Below are 17,483 nucleotides of genomic sequence, written 5' to 3'. Positions count from 1 at the left end.
AGTAAAAAAATCACGTTAACGTTAACAAATAAATGGACGCTTATTTAAGTCAGCATCTGTTAACGGGTATCTATTTTAACCCCAACCTATCCTTGAGGCTTTAAGCGCGCACGGCCCTCCAGCTGGTCTAGTTGAGCTAACGCAGGGAGAGTTTAAGTGAGTTTACACGACCCCTCCAGACTCCGTTCGGCCTTAGCCATTTCGCATCTCGGGGCGAACTGCAAGCCCTTCAAGCCTTTCCCGAGGAACTGGCCGGGAAAGGGCCAGGCTGGGCGGGAGGACTTCCTGCGGCCAAGGGCGGCCGCGTTCTCTGCGGAGACCAGATCTCCGACCCAGACTGGCCTCCGCGTTGGTCACCGGGTCTCCCCAAGAGCACTGTGGCCGGGCCCGGGCAGCCCCGGCGGAGGCCTCCACCGCGCGAGCTGGTCACCCGCACCCAGGCGGGGCGTCGGGGGCCGGGAGTCTGCTGGAATGCAGTAACTCGCGCAGGAAAGTTTCCCTCCGCCGCCGGCCCGGATCCAGTGCGGGCGGGCGCGCAGAGGAAGGAAGAGCCGGGAGGAGGCGGAGCCGGCGAGCGGCTCGGGCGGGCGCTTCTCTCAACTTTAGTTTTGGCGTCGGAGGCGAGTTTCTGTCTCAGTCGGGCGCAGCCGCCGCGGGGGAAAAGAAAGGGAGGAAGGAAGGAACAAGAAAAGGAAGTAAAAGAGAAAGGGGGAGGGGACAGGCAACTAGCCGTCCGGCATCCGTCTAGGGAGTGAAGGAAAAAAAGTTCTCAGGCGCCGCAGGTCCCGGTTTCTCGCAGCCCCTCCCGAGGCGCAGCCGCCAGACCAGTGGAGCCGGGGCGCGGGGCGGGGGCGGAGGCGCCGGGGCGGGGGATGCGGGGCCGCCGCGCAGCCCCCCGGCCCTGAGAGCTAGGAGAGCGTCGCTCCCGCCGCCCAGAGTAGCCCGGCCCGCCGCCCTCAGCGCTTCTCGCGTCTGGGCCCGTCGAGCCGGGGCGCGCGGGCGGAGCCCTCGCCCGCCTGGTCCGGGTGCGCGTCGGGGGAGGCAGAAACCATGGATCCCGGGCAGCAGCCGCCGCCGCAGCCGGCCCCCCAGGGCCAAGGGCAGCCGCCCGCGCAGCCCCCACAGGGGCAGGGCCCGCCGTCCGGCCCCGGGCAGCCGGCACCCCCAGGGTCCCAGGCGGCGCCGCAGGCCCCCCCGGCCGGACACCAGATCGTGCACGTCCGAGGGGACTCGGAGACCGACCTGGAGGCGCTTTTCAACGCCGTCATGAACCCCAAGACGGCCAACGTTCCCCAGACCGTGCCCATGAGGCTCCGGAAGCTGCCTGACTCCTTCTTCAAGCCTCCGGAGCCCAAATCCCACTCCCGACAGGTAACCTCGCCGCTCCTCTGCCCACGTCCCCGTTGGGCGGGTCCCGGGCCGGGGGGCGCTCGGAGGCAGCGGCGGCCAGCCCTGGCCGGGAGAGGGGGGTCTGGGACCTCTGGCCTGTCGGGGGTAGGGGGTGGTCTCCGGAGAAGTGGAGAAACTGGAGGCATCCGCTGGGCCACGGTTACCGGCTCCCCGCTCCTCTCGGAGTCCGGGGCCGAGATTTGTTTTTTTCCCTCGGAGTTTCTCTGCGGTTGCGGCCGCGGGGGGCGTGCTTTCCCCCTTCCTTTCTTTCTTCCTGGGGTTCCCGAGAGGTTGGCGGGAGTGGCGGGGGAGGTGGGTAGGAAGGAAGGGGGTGGGGAGAGTCGGCCCGGGCCGCGGTGGGCTTGCACAATGCGCGCGCCTCCGCGCGCTCAGCACCTTCGCTCCCGCCGCCGCCGCCGCGGCAGCGCTGGGGGAGGGGGGAGGGGGGAGGGGAGGGGAGGGGGGGAGGGGAGGGGGGGGGGAGGGGAGGGGGGCCTCTGGCATTTGTGTATGGGTGAGTTGCCAGCGGCGGCCGAGTGTGTGAAGTTGAGCCTCGACCCCCCTTTCTTTCGGGGCCTCTCGGTCCGCTTCAGTCTCCTGGGGAGTCAAATAATTGTTCTCTTGTTTTCCAGTGTTGATTAGGGGTGGGGGTAGAACCAGTCCCTTCAGTTTCTTGCTCTTTCTCCCCCTCCCCCTCCCGAAAGCATTTATTTTCCTCGGGGCCCCGGCGCTTTCTGAATCCTGGATCCAGACTTTCCTGGAAGTTGTTTATAGAGTTAGTACTTTCACCCCTTTGCTTCCCTAGTGCCTTGGAACTCCGGCAGGCTCGCCCTTGTCAAACTTAGTAGGTTCACGTGTTGGTTTCCCAGTTGTAGACTATTATTTACAGTCTGCTGAAATGCTTTTAAATTAGCCACATCTGCACGTTGCGCAGGACCTGCGTTGCGCTTTACTGTGCCTTGGTTTTAACACAAGCCTTTGATAATACATTGCAGGTTGACTCATAGGCCCAGTCCTGCCTAGTTCAGCTATGATTAAAAGTTACTGTTGGGAAGCGATGACTAATTCGAGGCTCGCCATTACTTTTTAATTCTTATTGAGAATATGAACATGGCTGTTACACATACACAGCGTTCGATTGTTTTGTCAACTCGACGCAACAAGAAGTGAAACTATTATAAAAGTGTTAACATTCCGACAGGTCCCAGTAGATTGTTTAGTGTAGGTTTTTCTTTCTTAACCTTTTTTTTTTTTTTTAAGAACTTGCTTCAGGCTAAACTTCAATTTAGGAACTTTGCCCAAAAGTTAATTGGTTTTCCAAATACTCCAATGTAGTTAGTCCACTTGGGCTGTAACTTGAGTGAAAAGCAGAGTTATCACCCCCATTCTCACCCCCCACCCCATTCCCTTACCTATTTGCAAGCCTGTTGTATGTTTTCCTGCTGAAGACCAAGGAATTTTGGAATTTAGAAAAATTCACTTAACCTGCTGAGAAAAACCTGGGTTAAGACGGAGGAAGTAAAAACAGTTTAGCTGCTTTCCTAAACACTTAAGTTTGTGAGAAGTAGGCTTTATGCCTTTTTCTCTTACCCCTGGAAGGGGGTTTCTGGACTCATTATGGGTAAATGTGTGCTGGCATTGCACCCTACGGACTACACGGCTCTGCAGCTAGTTAATGTGTTTTGAAAGTATAATACACATAAGAGATTGAATTCCCCATTTTGTGGCACCTATAAGCCAAAAAATTGCAACTGAAAAGTATACTTAATTCTTCTAGTAAATAATTGCACAATCTGCATCCAGCAGTTTATGGATTTATACAGTTGTCTTAGTTTTGTTTATAGTAAGTTTCTTAACTATTGTGCATCTGTAAGTTTGACTTTCATTTCTGCTAATGATTTCCTAATTCAAATATATTCTGATTGGAAACTCAGAAATGTACATGACTTGTAGGTGTAAATGCCTCTTCTCATTGCTTCCAGTTTCCCTGCCTTGCATATATGAAATCTAGGAAATTCTAACTTTTTGATCATCAACCACTAATTCTAATAATGGAATTTTAATAACTGAGGTATGAATAGTATGAATATGGGTTGTAAACACTATTATCCACAAAGTATTGGATATAAAATCAATCATATATATATATCCACTTTTTTCATCATGAAAAAAGCTATTTTCCAAGTGAGAGAACTGAGACAGATTAAGATATTTACACTAGCCAGTTTTGACTGGAACCTAGACCTTTGGGGTCTGAGTGCAGAATTTTTTTCTGCTGTTACACAGGGTAAATATGTAAGTGTGTAAGTTCTTAAGTTATATTGTAATTGAGCTGTTGACATCTTTATCATCTAGGTACAAATACATGGTTGAGTTTTCATTTCATGCATCAGGTGGCCTTGCTACTTCTAAATCTTCTGCATTCATTAAAAGTTGTATAACTTGTGATTGTTTTATTGATTGCATTTGTCTACAACGAGAAAAAAAATGACAGTTGTGTTTAGGGCTTGGCCTAGAAAAAAAATACTACTTAAAACCTAGTAAAAAAATATCCTTGCATAGTTGTTATTTTCTTTGGGTTGTGTTTATACCTGAAACATTTTTTTAAATTTTTATTTATTGATAGAGAGGGAAACACCGATTTGTTGTTCCACTTATTTATGCATTCATTGGTTGACTCTCTTGTATGTTCCCTGACTGGGGATTGAACTTGCAACTTTGGCTTATTGGGAGGGAGTATGCTGTAACCCAGGGGTTCCCAATCCCCCGGCCATGGATCTTCCTAGTCCCCCTCCATGACCTGTTAGGACCTGGACCACACAGCCATCCCCCCACCCCCTGCCATCTGTGGAAAAACTGTCTTCCATGAAATCAGTCCCTGGTGCCAAAAGGTTGGGGACTTCTGCTAACCAACTGAGCTACCTGGCCAGGGCCCTGGAACATTTTAGAACTTGGAAAAGCACCCATACTGCCTTGGCCTTATAGAAATTAGGTTTTAAAATTCAACATTTGTTATTTTATGGGTGTTTTCTTAATTCTGTACTATTTGCCTTTAAAATATGAATAAAGTACATCAAATGTATAGTGGGTAGAAAATTCACTAACACGGACTGCTGATTGATAAAATTACTAGTGTTTGTAAGAGTACATATTAAGATTACATAAACCATTTCAAAATACCCTTCTGCAGACCTATTATATTCCTCTGTGTCACACGTTGAGATTTGCCATTGGTTCCTAGATATTTGGTTGCAATGGAAATCTACCTAGGAAATTTAAAGGGATTATTTTAAAAGGTAGTTCAGTTGTTTGGAGCACCCTCCTGATATGCCAAGGTTGTGAGTGCCATCTCTGGTCAGGGCACATACGAGAATCAACCAATGAATGCATAAATAAGTGGAACAACATATTGATGTTCCTCTCTCACTCAAATCAATAAATAAAAAATTAAAAATCTATAATTTTAAGAAAATTTTCATTTTAATATTCCCATAGGCCAGTACTGATGCAGGCAGTGCAGGAGCCCTGACTCCACAGCATGTTCGAGCTCATTCCTCTCCAGCTTCCCTGCAGCTGGGAGCCGTGTCTCCTGGGACGCTGACCCCCACTGGAGTAGTCTCTGGCCCAGCAGCTACACCCACTGCTCAACACCTTAGACAGTCTTCTTTTGAAATACCTGATGACGTACCTCTGCCAGCAGGCTGGGAGATGGCGAAGACATCTTCTGGTCAGAGATACTTCTTAAAGTAAGTGAAAATAATGTGGGGAGATACCTTTCTAGGGAAAATGTATTTTGGAAAACAAAATGGCATGAAGAGTTAAAATGTCACTTATTTTTATATCTTAATATTTCTGTCCTGTTTGGTTATAGCTTCATAATTTTTTTATTTGGTATGATGTAAATAACCTTCTTTAGCTTGGGTAAATTTTGAAAGCTTGATTCATTCTTGTTTCAGAGCCTTTTAGTAATCTTTTGTGGCAATTTGGGTATTCTGGTTTTGAGTTTGTGCCAGAGCTATTAATTAACCTAGTTCAAAACTGAAAGAATACCATGCAAAAATTTCAAATTGTGAGAATTAGAGGGCTAACATAGCCTTATGAAATATGAAACATAGTCATATCTTTTTAAATAAACATTTTATTAGAGAAGAATAAAATAAGTAGGACTTCTTTGGGTGTCTAATTTTACAGTATTTTAGATTGTGAAATGACAAACTTTTAGCTGCAGTTTGATGTGATTTATCAGGTTACTGCCCCATCCACCCCACAAAATATAACGAGAAACAGAATTTTCGGGTTTGATACACAATCTCTCTTACTGGCAGACTTCTTTCAAACTAGCAAGTCTTCAAAATAGAATTCATCCTCTCTGGGAAAACAAGAACAAGGCCATTGGGTCATTTATTTTTATCAGACTTTTTGTCTTTAACAAAATGGTAAAATTTCATTAAAGCTGAAAAGATCAAAATAGAATTTTATCCCCTACTGCTTTGGAATTATAGATAAGACCTTAGTATTTTTATCTGTCTTGTTTAAGTATATACAAAACACTTTCTAAAAGTAGTTATTACACACTGAAATTGTTTAAAAGAGTAGCTTATTTGGTAGTATTTAATCAGGATGAGATAATACAGTGAAAAACAAACTGTGTTATTGAGATTTGACTTGACAGTCTACTCCTAAAGTAAATGTAATATTTATTTATTAGATCAGATAATACAAATAATGTATTATTTGTGTGAGTCTTAGTATTTTATATTAATTGTGTGAGTCTTAGTATTTTATATTAATTGGCTTTTAGGGTATGTTGTTACTGTGTAATATAAGATACAGTTTTGTGACAGGCTTATTTAGGAGATAAGCAGAGGAAAAAGTTGGATCTTGAAATGTTTCTACAGTTTTTACCCATTTTCCTGCAACTTTTTTCTTCTTCTTTTAATTCGTTTTCTGGTTTTCTGGTGTCCTGGTATCCATTTCAAAGGGTCAGGTTTCAACCAAACAACAAAGGGCCTGAGACTGGAAAGTACATACAAGTCTGGCAAACTCATCTGAATGAGCAAGATCATTTCTTCTCAAGCAGACATCCAAAGTAAATGATTGAAAGAGCTGCTAGCTGTGAGGATGTGTCTTTAAGGAAAAATGAGTGGAAACAAAACAGGTCGTGGGTGGGGGTGGGGGTGGGGGGAGGAAGGCTGTACTTTTTTTGAACCTCTCCCTGCTGGGTCACATGCTGACCTGGGGGAGATTTTTAAACAGCTTAATAGCCTGCTTGCCTTCTTTCTTTGGTTGATTCTGTAGTTGAAAGTATAAGGTTAAAGAGCAACATTTATGCTCTCCTTAGTCTTTTGTGTCTTGTAATAATTGCTTATTGGTGCTATCTACCTACATTTTCATTTTGAATGATCGTTTTGTTTTGAGCTGAAATGAGTGTTATATAATTTATTTTTTAAAGCCTCCAATGGTTCTTCTTTGAGAAGAAGTGTTTCTCTTAAAGATGTTGATACAGAAGGATTCATGAAGAGTATACACATACCCACCACATCACTCTGAACACCCTATCTCGAGCGGGGTCCTGGGGGGCGGTAAACCAGGCCAAAGTGATATGAAAATTATGCATTTAAAATAATGGTTGCAGGAGTAGACAGAAGCTTACCTGGAAAAGGAAAAAAAAAACTGGGAAAAAAGAGAGAAACATGATTGTTAATCAAGGTTTTTTAATTTCATTATTTGAACGTTGCTAAGAGGAAATCTTAAAAGTCATAAGAAAAAAATTCTGTAACTACATGTGGTAACAGATGTTAAGTAGACTTAAAAAGTGGGGGAAAATATTTTTGAGGGACTCTCCTGTGGCAGTAAAACAAGGCTTATTATATATTAAGAAACATGAAGATTTTTTGACTCAGTGGAATAATTTTCTCATAATCGTACCTTTCAAAAGTAGATTTTCCCTGAATGATACATTTTGGTCAATAAAAGCAGGAAGAATTATGGGTTTGTTGGTACCTGTCAGGAATTATAGAGAGGGCTCCTAAAAATTGGATATAGAAGATGGGTGTTATTCTCCTAAAGGGTATCTGCTTTATGAACAGTATGCAATTTGGAGAAAGTTATAAGAAGATTAGTTTACATCCAGTTGTTAGCTACTTCATGATGATATGGGCTCTATGAGTTGTCATCAACACTTTATTTTTATGTACTGCACAGGTAAATGATTAATATCTGTCCTGACTCTGAGTCAAAGATTATGAATGAAGCTTTTGGAGCCAAGTTGCTTCTGTCAAAGTTCATTTTTTATTCTAGTTTTGGTATTTTAAATTTGGGCTCTCTTTGCAATCAATGCTTATATATTTTCTTCCCCTTGTATCTAAAGAAGATTCTTGTTGTCACTAGACAGAGAATGAAGACTTAAACTAGTTACATGTGAAAAAATTACATCTTACTAAACATTTTTGTAGATACTTGTTGGAACTCACTTTTAAGTTACAAGTACATAATTTATTGAGATTTATACTTGTCATGAAGAAATCGGATCATAAAAGGTCCACACTTGCAAGGTAATGTAGTTTGATCGAAAACTTATAAATGTTGACTTTGGAAACAACTAATTGTTGCCTTGTGACAACAGATGAATGGCTTTTTGAAAACAGTTGGCCCATCCTGCAATTTCAAGGCAGCACAATTACTGAAGGATTATAGACAGGCAGTCATGGTATTTTTAAAGCCCTTCCTAGGTCACTGAGGTCTTCTGGAGAAGACATACCTTAGTTTGGCAGGTGATAAAGTAGGATAATGGTGGTAATAGCTATATTTGTCAATGACACATATTTAAGCTCTGGTATGATTGTGAAGTATGTAAAAAAAAAAAAGTTTAGTCTGTATATTATGTGTAACATTTGTTCTACTGAATTTACTCTTGAAAACTAATTTCTTTAAAGTTGTATATTGAACTTTTATTTTAAAAGAATCCTTTCTCTTTATTACTCTGAAAATTATTGCCTTCTTCAGCTGTCTTATAGTTTTCCTACAGGAAATAGTTCTTCAAGTAGTTGTTCAACCGCTTCCTATTTCTTTATAAGCTGCTGAATAACTTCCTGAATTAGTATTCTATAATATCTCTGGTTACAAGGAATGTTTTTCTCAGATTTATTTTATTGAATCTGATACCTTGTAACTATTTCCATGTACAAAGAACTTATATACAATGTACGACACAGGACTTTATACTGTGATTTAAGAAATGTGATCTAGTGGTTTTAAAAGTTTGTAGATTTGCATTGTTTTAATAATGTTCTAACTTGTAAAGGATCATTTTGTTTCATTTCTATTATTTATCACTTTCTGAGTAACTGGCCACAGTGTTTTTAAACCTGGAAGATTCAAGGTTTCTTGCAGCTGTTTTCTGTGTAAAGGTTATATTGAGCATCTGGATCCACAGTTTAAAAAGGTATTTGTTTCAGAGATTTTCAACATTGCACATAATATCAATGAGCCAGTTTTACAACATTAAATGAACTTGCCTTGCAGCAGATGTTATTGATCACTATTAATGGTTTGATTTCTTTTTTGTTACATGTTATTTCAGAAGTTAATAGTCCACCTGCTCTGATTAAAGCTACCTTAGAAATGTATCAAAGGAGATGAATTAAACTGTTGTTATAATTTGATATATGCTTCGCCCAAACACTTGTCCCATTCCCAGAAGACTGTAAACACTTGGCAATGTGTATTGTTACCATAATAAAGATTAGGTATTTTTAAAAGAAACAGTTTCATAAGGATTAAAGCTATACTTTTTGTTTGTTTGTTTCACTGTGTATCTAGTGCAACTTGATATGATTTCCTTTTAAAAGTGAAAAGTTTGTAATGTTGCCATTGAATATTGATTAAGTTGCAAAAAGCAATTCAAGTTGTAATGACAAAGTATTTCCCTATGTGAGGGCAGGGCCAGTCTCTGCCTGTTTGTCTTGCTGTTGAGGTTGAGTGGGGAGAGAAGATTAAAGTATGCCCTCAGCGTTAAGAAAAAATGCTTGCTTCTGCTCAGTGGGTGGGCATCCCAGGGAAGAATGGCCCACAGTGCCACAATGATTTAGACAGAAAAACTCTGGAGGAACTTGAATACAGTGGCAGAATAAAAACAGTTGGAAGATAGTGGATGTGACAGAGTAAATAGAACATAGAGATTAATGTATTTCCTGGGGAAAATAATGAGTATTTTCAGTGTGAACTCAGAAAGGTTAAAGTTTAGTTAACCAACTAGACGTTTAAATGCAGCAAACTCTCAGTGGGCTATAAGATGGTAAGTTAATTTTCTTTTAAAAATAACATTAAAAAATATTCCTCCCCCAAAACCTAATGTTAACTATTAAGAAAAAAAAATACCTAGGTGGTTTTTGAATGAAGCATTTTAAAAAATGTTTTTGATTCCCTGAGATCAGTCCTCACTAGAATGTGGAAAAATAGGTTTTACTTTATAGTTAGAAGTATGATGCACATTAGCATCCTAAAATAGTATGCTAATATTAGACTAATAACTGAGTTGTCTTTTACCTTACGGCTTTAGGGAAGAGGTAAACTCTAAACCTAACCTTTAGGCCCTCAAATTGTATGGTGTAGTTTAGGCTTAGGGCAAATCAAAGTGAAGTCATTTTAAAAATCAGTTGTTAAGACTGAAGATTATTCAAACTTAATTTGCTACCTTCAGTAGTAGCATAATTTAACCATTAATTATGGCTCGAAAGTTTAATAATAGTTGAGTAGCAATGTATAAAGGGAGTTCTTAAAGGGCTGTGTGGTTCTATAACTCTGGTTACTAAGTGATGCAGTTCTTACAAAAAAGAGCTGATTCTCGGATTAATCAGAACTTCAAGCCATGAAAGGGGCATTGCTGTTTTTTATGAAGAAGAATTGCTTCATGGTTCTGGTTCCTTAAGTACTGTAACACCAAGCTTCTTGGGAACAAGTACTGGAAGCACTTCTGTTTTGGTAGGGCTTGACCCCATCTAAAGGCAGACAAAGAAGTTTGATATAAATCACAAATGTCTTTTTTTTCTTCTTCCTTTTAATATTTTAGACAAGAAAAAGTGGTCAGTAGTTTAATTTTTATTTGGTTCTTAGCACGAATGACAAGAAGCATAATCTTTAATACATCAAATAATACGTTGTTTCTCTGAATAATGTTGCAAATTAGTAAAATAATGCAAATGGAGGTATCTATGAAATTATTGCTGTTTGTTTCCACCAAGTATTTAAAGTGCTTTATTTGTGGTAGTGCTATTACTTACCTTTCTTCACTTTAGTGTGGTTCTCTTATCTCTTCACTGGACTTAATCAAATTTTCAGCTGGGTCCTCCTGTAGGGGTGGTGAAGGTTCTGTTGGTTAAAAGCTTCTTCCTTCTTCCTCTTTCAATTGCTTACTTGACCTAAAGTGAGGAGGGTTTTGTTTGTTTGTTTTTAAAGTAAGGTCTTTATGTCACCTGCAAGTATGTTGAGAGAGATGTGTTTTTTTGATGCATTCATGAAAACTTATCTATAGACTAATTTGATTTGGGGTTTAGAGCAAAAACTTTCTTCAGGGTGCTACTATATGCTTTCACGATATTAAATGTGAACTACAAAGGTTGAAATTTAACTTCTCACATAGTCAGAAGTGACTAATATGGAATTGGCTTTAGGGAAGGCACTAAACCCTACCATCTGGGAGATGAGGGTTTAAATGTGGATTTTTTAATGTACAAGCACGAATGTGGGATTCTTTTGCTTTATATTAATGAAATTGTCCTCCCTCCCTCTTTTTCCTCCCCCGTGTATCAGATTTTATGGTTTTTAAAATAAGGTGTATGTTATTTATTACAAAAGTAACAGATGTTCATATAGTTCGTACTGGGACTTTCCTTTACTCTCATCCTGGCAGGTCCCCGCATCACTCTTGTTGGTTGGTTACCCTATTTATCACTCTTCTCTTTCTTGACTTACTCACTCTTAGAGTTGGCTTATCCTACAGGAATTTGCTGAGAAAAAAGGTACATGGTAGGTAATGGCATTGGGATCTTTTATATTTAAAAATATCTTTATCTTAACTCTCGATGGGCAATTTGGTTGTAGAATTCAAGGTTTAGTTATTTTTCTTTGGAGTTTTAAAGTCAACATGTCATTTTATTCTAGCTTCTAGTTTTCTTATTAATCAATTAAACCCAATTTGCTTTCTTGGGGATTTTAATATTCTTTTTTATCTTTTGGCGGGTGGTCTTAAATTTCATGATGTGCCTTGGTATGTACCTTTTTTAAATTCATTTGTAAAGATTGCATAGCTTGGAAATTGTCTTCAGTGTGAATGGTGCCCCTTAACATTTTGCAGTGTCGTTACCCTAACTGTCCTTCAATCCTGGGAAAGATTTTTTTTTTATTAGTTCTTATATAATTTCTTCCAGTCTGTTTTATCTCTTCTCTTTTCTTGTAATGGCTAATCAGAATAATTTTTTTTTTATTTTTTAATTTTTTAAAGGATTTTATTTACTTACTTTTAGATAGAGGGGAAGGGAAGGAGAAAGAGAGGGTGAGAAATATCAATATGTGGTTGCCTCTCATGTGCCCCCTACCAGGGACCTGGCCCCAACCCAGGCCTGTGCCCTGCCTGGGAGTCAATCTGGTGACACTTCGGTTCGCAGCCCCTGTTCAATCCACTGAGTTACAACCAGGGGAATTCTCTAATTTTACTATCCTTCACTGAGCTTTTTGTTATGCTTTCTGGGAGATTCCTTCAACTTTAGCTTTTAACTTTTACATTGATTTTTACCCCCAAAAGCTGTTTCCCATTCATAATTTCCAGGGACTCTTTTCTGAGCTCATTGTTCCTTTTAATGTAATGCAGTTATTGTTTCATGAATGTAATAATAAAATACCTCTCTGGGAGCATGAGGGGGAGACCCAACAAAACCAGAATTATCTTCTGGAGGGCCCCTTGTAGGGTTTCTCCCACTGAAGGAGTGTTCTAGGAACCCATCTGTCCGAGTGTTACCAGTTGGTGTTGCTGTGAGAGGTTGTGCTCAGCTTCAGTGAATTTGTTTTGAAGACTTTCAGCACATTTGCCCATTTCATGATGGGTGATTTACGAGCACATCTACCCACACTGCACTGAGTGTTCAGCACTGTTGGACCAAAAATGGCATGACCCCCATGCCCCACACTCCCTATTCTCCTACTCTCTCCCTGAGTGATTTTTTTGTTGTTGTTTCCCTGGATGAAAAACATCCTCAAAGGGAAATGTTTGGCCCACGTGGAAGAAATGAAACAACTAATGGCACAAGCACTAACAGGCATCACAGTCGTCAAGTTCAACAACTGTTTTGAGCAGTGGGATAAACATCTCAATAGGTGTATTGTATCAAATGGAGAGTACTTTGAAGGTGGCTGAAGTTTAAACATGTAAGAATAAATACACAATTTTTAATAAATGAATTCTGGTTTTGGGGGTCTCCCTAGTATAGCTGATACGTCTTTTCCAATATTCTGCTACTTTCAGTGCCTTTACTGGGCTTCACTGTAAGATAACAGGGACTAATCAGGCTCTGAAGTTGTGGGGCCCTAAATGTCCATATCTTAGTTAGATTCTCTTGTAGTGACCAGTTTCTCCAGATAAAAATCTGCAGTCCTGTTTACAGAGAGCATTGGTGGTGATAGGTGTTAAGACTGCTGGTGTTTTAGGGCTGACCAGTGTGGGGCTTCATCCCTGCACTTGGCTGTTAGGTATCTCAATCCAGAGCCTGTGGCCCCATTTCTCTGGGGCATAAACTTTCCCATCTCCTTGGGCCAGGGATGGGGGTGGTTTGCAATAGGTTTTTAAAACATAGTATTTAAGCAAAATTTTTGTCAATCCAATTTGTGATTATTAGGTTGACTCTGTAAAGGTGCAGTTTTCTAAGCCCAAAATAGTAACTAGACAATTTCATGTGATTTGACTTAAATGCTACAGCAACATTTTTAAGTGAATACTTAAATAAATGCTTTTACCAGGCAGATGATTAATTCAAATTATATTTGTCCCATTTAGTGTCAGTTTTGCAGGTTTACATCTCTGTGTGTTAGGTTTTCTTAAAGGGGAACTGTATACTTTGACACAAGGGTAGTTGGCACTGTGCAGTGTATGCTTCGTTCACAGGGTTTGGATTCTGAAATAGTGTGCAGAGGCAGAGAGACTGGAAACTTCTAATTCCTATTAATATAGGGTCTGGCACAAATAACGCCCTTTTTAATTACAAACTCTTTTATAACAAAACCATGAGCATGTAATTCTGTAACAACAATATCACACTCAAGCACACCATATGACATTTTAGGTGAAATGTTCAAATTAAAACTATACATTATTACACCATATTATTATCCTGCCAACCACACTCAAGCAGGCATTTCTTATGCTGGACCCTGTAAATGATAATGGAGATAATCATATCTGTGTGTCATTTTCAAGTAATTTGTCTAGCGTACACAGATTTTAAAAGTAGGGCTTTAAAGTAAAAGTTTTGTGAAATTAGCATGTATTTGTCTTCATACGTTCCTTCTAGTTTTCATCAACATAGTTGGTGGTAGGCTAAGGGAAATATTTATGCATGTCTGAATTGGTTGAATAGTAATTGGTATACTTATGTAGGTAAACCCCCAGTGGTATATACCTTGGTTTTATTTTAGTATTGGTTATTTTCTTTTAATAGATAGCTCAGAAAATTAGCCTGCCTGTGTGTCTTTAATAGGCTATTATCAATGTCATAGAATAGTGTTAATATAAAGAATTTTCTTTTTTTTGCAGAACAATTTTATTTTTTTAGTTTTACTTTCTTAACTAAATTTTTTAAATTACAGTTTACATTTTATATTATTTTGGAGAGAGTATTTTCTTAACCTATAAACTAACCATGGAGATGAAGTAGTTTCATTTCATGAAAACTGGGTTGTAGGGGAAAATAGATTCACCCAGAGATGGTGACTGAAATGTGTTAGGACCCTTTGTTGTTAATTATGTAGAGTTAAGGAAGTGTGTTAAAATAGCCAAGTGCTAAGGTTAGACATGAGCTAAATAAATAAATAAATGGAGATTTCTGAGACCCTGTTTGAAACTTACCAGTGATAGAGTCACAGTTAAGATTTACCAAGCTCACCTGGATGACTTTTTTTTTTTAAGATAAAAAAAAAAACCTTCTGGGGAAGAGTTGGCTGAAATACAGATGTTTCTGTTTTTCCTCTACACATGTTCAGACTGATATAGGTTGTGTTTCAGAAATTGTGTAGTTTGGATGGGCTCCAGATGATGTAATAGGATCACTTTTATCCCCTCTCAGCTGGAGGGTGTGCGGACTTTCTTGTTAGGACTGGTACAAATCTCTTCTTGTGGGTGACAAAATAATCACTGTTTCCAGACAATGGTATGAAATTATTATCACTGTCTTCTGTATTTGAAGACAAAGCATGCCCTTTGTGTACCTGTGTATTCTTACATTTTCATTTAGTGCCCATCACATGACAGATAAGAATTTGCACAGCTTATCTATCAGTGTCCTGACTACTACTACTCCCACAAACACAGGGTGATTTTTCTCAAGAAAGAACAACTTGGTTCATTGTTACGTGTCAGGTCACTCGCACTGGTGTGGACTTGGTTTCTTTCTCCCTACTTTTTAAATTTATTTGCTTCGAATTCCCTCTATGTGCCTAGTGGGCTCTTGATTTCATAAAAACCCACCTAGTGGTTTTATGTAGCAGCCATTATCTTAAGGATTCACTGCGTCCCACTCTGGAGTTGAGACAAAATTAATACTAGGCTAACTGTCTCTCACTGGAGAACCTGTTGAGGCTAACTGATGATAAGCTCAGTAAACATAGATTTTTGTCCCTTTTGTTCAGTTTTATGTATGTAGCTCTTGATGTATCCCTTACAGTGCTATTCACTTCAGAGTCTGTTGGTCAGTAAGTCAACCCTGATCAATGCCTCAGTCCCTGCATAATTAATGCAATGAAATTTTGTGCTAAAAAGATGCCAGAGTATTTGCCTTGTGTATTGTAAAGTTAATTGTATACGTTTGAGGTTATTCTTACACTCAAATAGTGTATCTAGAACTGTTTTTAAAAGATATAATTGTTTTCTGGATATAAATAACAGTTCTATGTGGGGTATTATAAATTCTCTTCTTTGGACTGCTTTAGAATTAAATAAATAAATAAATAAAATTGTGTTGTAAAAGTGGTACCAGTGAGTAGACTACTATGGGAGCCCAGGTGAAGAGATGGTACTCAAGCTACGCTATGGGATTCACATTAACTCAATGAATGTGGGGTAGAGGAGGTGGGGAGTCAGAGACTGAGCTGCAACCAAGTGTTTGATCTTCCTACCTGGATGACATTTGTGTCATATCTTAAGAGGTTCTTCTCTTCATCAAAATGAAGCTGTTAATTGTAGTTAAATCTACCTTCTTGCTTTGAGAATTTGAAAAAGCAGTTCTGACATCAAAATACTTGAAAAACTATCGAATGACTTGTTTTTATTTATTGCTTGAAAAAAAAGTTTTGTGAGGACATCTATTACATGAACATTGTCACATACAGTTGTGTCCTGTATGCACTTCTAAAGTTTATTTTGATATTACAGCCTATTTAAGAATTTTTTTGCTACTTTTTGTCACTATTATTTGTCAGAAAATGCTAGTTGAAAGTGACTCTCTTCATTTTTCTGGCACTGTTTAAATTTAGCTTAATGTTCACTTGTTTATCAAGTAAAATTTATCAGAATTATGTAAATATAAACTCTTTATGTATTGATTATTTCTGTTTTATCGGCCACTGCACAAATTGAATTAATAGTATAGTGTAAAAACTACAATTTTTTAATTTTTAAAGTTGTATAGGAAAGCTGCTGATGACTGAAACATTTTCAGAGATTTAAATAATTTTTAAAATTAAGCTCTAGAATTTGATTTAGATGAGCAAAATCAGATGGTTTAGTTTATTTTACATTACCAAAACCAGATAAATATTTGACAGGTTGTTTATTAATCAGCTATATTAAAATAAATTGTAAAGCAAATCTAACACTGTCACCATTAGAAGTTTCTGTAGAAACTAAACTAAGTTTTGTCTTTTAAAAACTGTAGGATTTAAAATTTATTAGTAAAACTTTTCCTGGGACACAGAGCAGTCAGAATCCTAAACTCAGAGTTTAATTTGGTTTTGGAAGGAAGTTAGGAGTTTCAGGATTGCTAGTAATTAAGAAGTGAATATAGTCAACAGCAACATATTTTAAGACTTTTAAGATTATAAGAGTTAAGATTTCCACTCTGTTTTATAGTAAGTCACATGGAGGGGTCTTTACTATTACCCATTGTCTTAGTAAGCTGGGCTGCCATAACAAACCATGGACTGGGTGGCTTAAACAAGCACCCAGTATTTCTCACAGCTGGGGGGAGGTTACAAAGTCCAAGAGCAAGGTGCCAGCAAGGTAGATTTTATTCTGAGGCTTGTTCTTTTTGCTAGTAGGCAATTGCCTCTTGCTGTGTGCTCCCCTGACCTCTTTTGTGTACACGGAGGTTTCCTTACATTTTGGTGGGAGCCCTTTAAAAGGATGAAGGCAGAAGCTGCAAAGCTTCCTGAGGCTGTTACACAATGTTGCTTCTACATTCTGTAGGTCTAAGTCTGCAATTTTCAGCCTTTTTCATCTGATGGCACACATAAACTAATTATTAAAATTCTGTGGCACACCAAAAAATATATTTTTTGCCAATCTGACCAAAAAACAGGTATAATTTTGATTCATTCACACCAGATGGCTATTGTGGTGGTGGCTGTTGAGATTCTTTTATTTGACAATCTAATGAAAAGAGATCAGTGGCCCTGACTAAATAGTCAGGTATTGCGTGTTTTAAAAATTCTTGTGGCGTACCAGTGTGCCTGCGTCCTATGGCACACTGGTTAAAAATTGCTGGTCTAAACATTTGACAAAGTCAGCTCAGATTCAATGAGTTGGAAAGTAGACTCTGCCTCTTAATAGGAGTTGCAAAATATTGTGGCCATGTTTTTAAGTCTACAACACTTAAATGGGAAGTTTTTAAAAA

The 17,483-nt window shown here is 39.5% G+C and overlaps 1 protein-coding gene across 8 annotated transcripts in view; it reads left to right on the top strand.

Moving 5' to 3' along the window:
- Positions 1–621: 621 nt before the first annotated feature.
- YAP1 (Yes1 associated transcriptional regulator) overlaps positions 622–17,483 on the top strand; it is a 111,769-nt gene continuing 94,907 nt past the window's right edge. For 2 of the 8 annotated variants that reach the window (XM_053925885.2, XM_053925882.2), the window contains exons 1-2: positions 622–1,371; positions 4,885–5,135. In XM_053925885.2, the coding sequence (XP_053781860.1) occupies positions 1,051–1,371; positions 4,885–5,135 (572 nt within the window). In that variant the 5' untranslated portion in view covers positions 622–1,050. The remainder of the gene's footprint in view (positions 1,372–4,884; positions 5,136–17,483) is intronic. The other 6 variants (XM_053925887.2, XM_053925884.2, XM_053925886.1 and 3 more) reach the window with 3 other exon arrangements.

The sequence above is a fragment of the Desmodus rotundus genome, chromosome 5 (genome assembly GCF_022682495.2).
Source record: "Desmodus rotundus isolate HL8 chromosome 5, HLdesRot8A.1, whole genome shotgun sequence".
NCBI lineage: Eukaryota > Metazoa > Chordata > Mammalia > Chiroptera > Phyllostomidae > Desmodus > Desmodus rotundus.
This window is presented reverse-complemented; position numbering and strand designations above follow the sequence as displayed.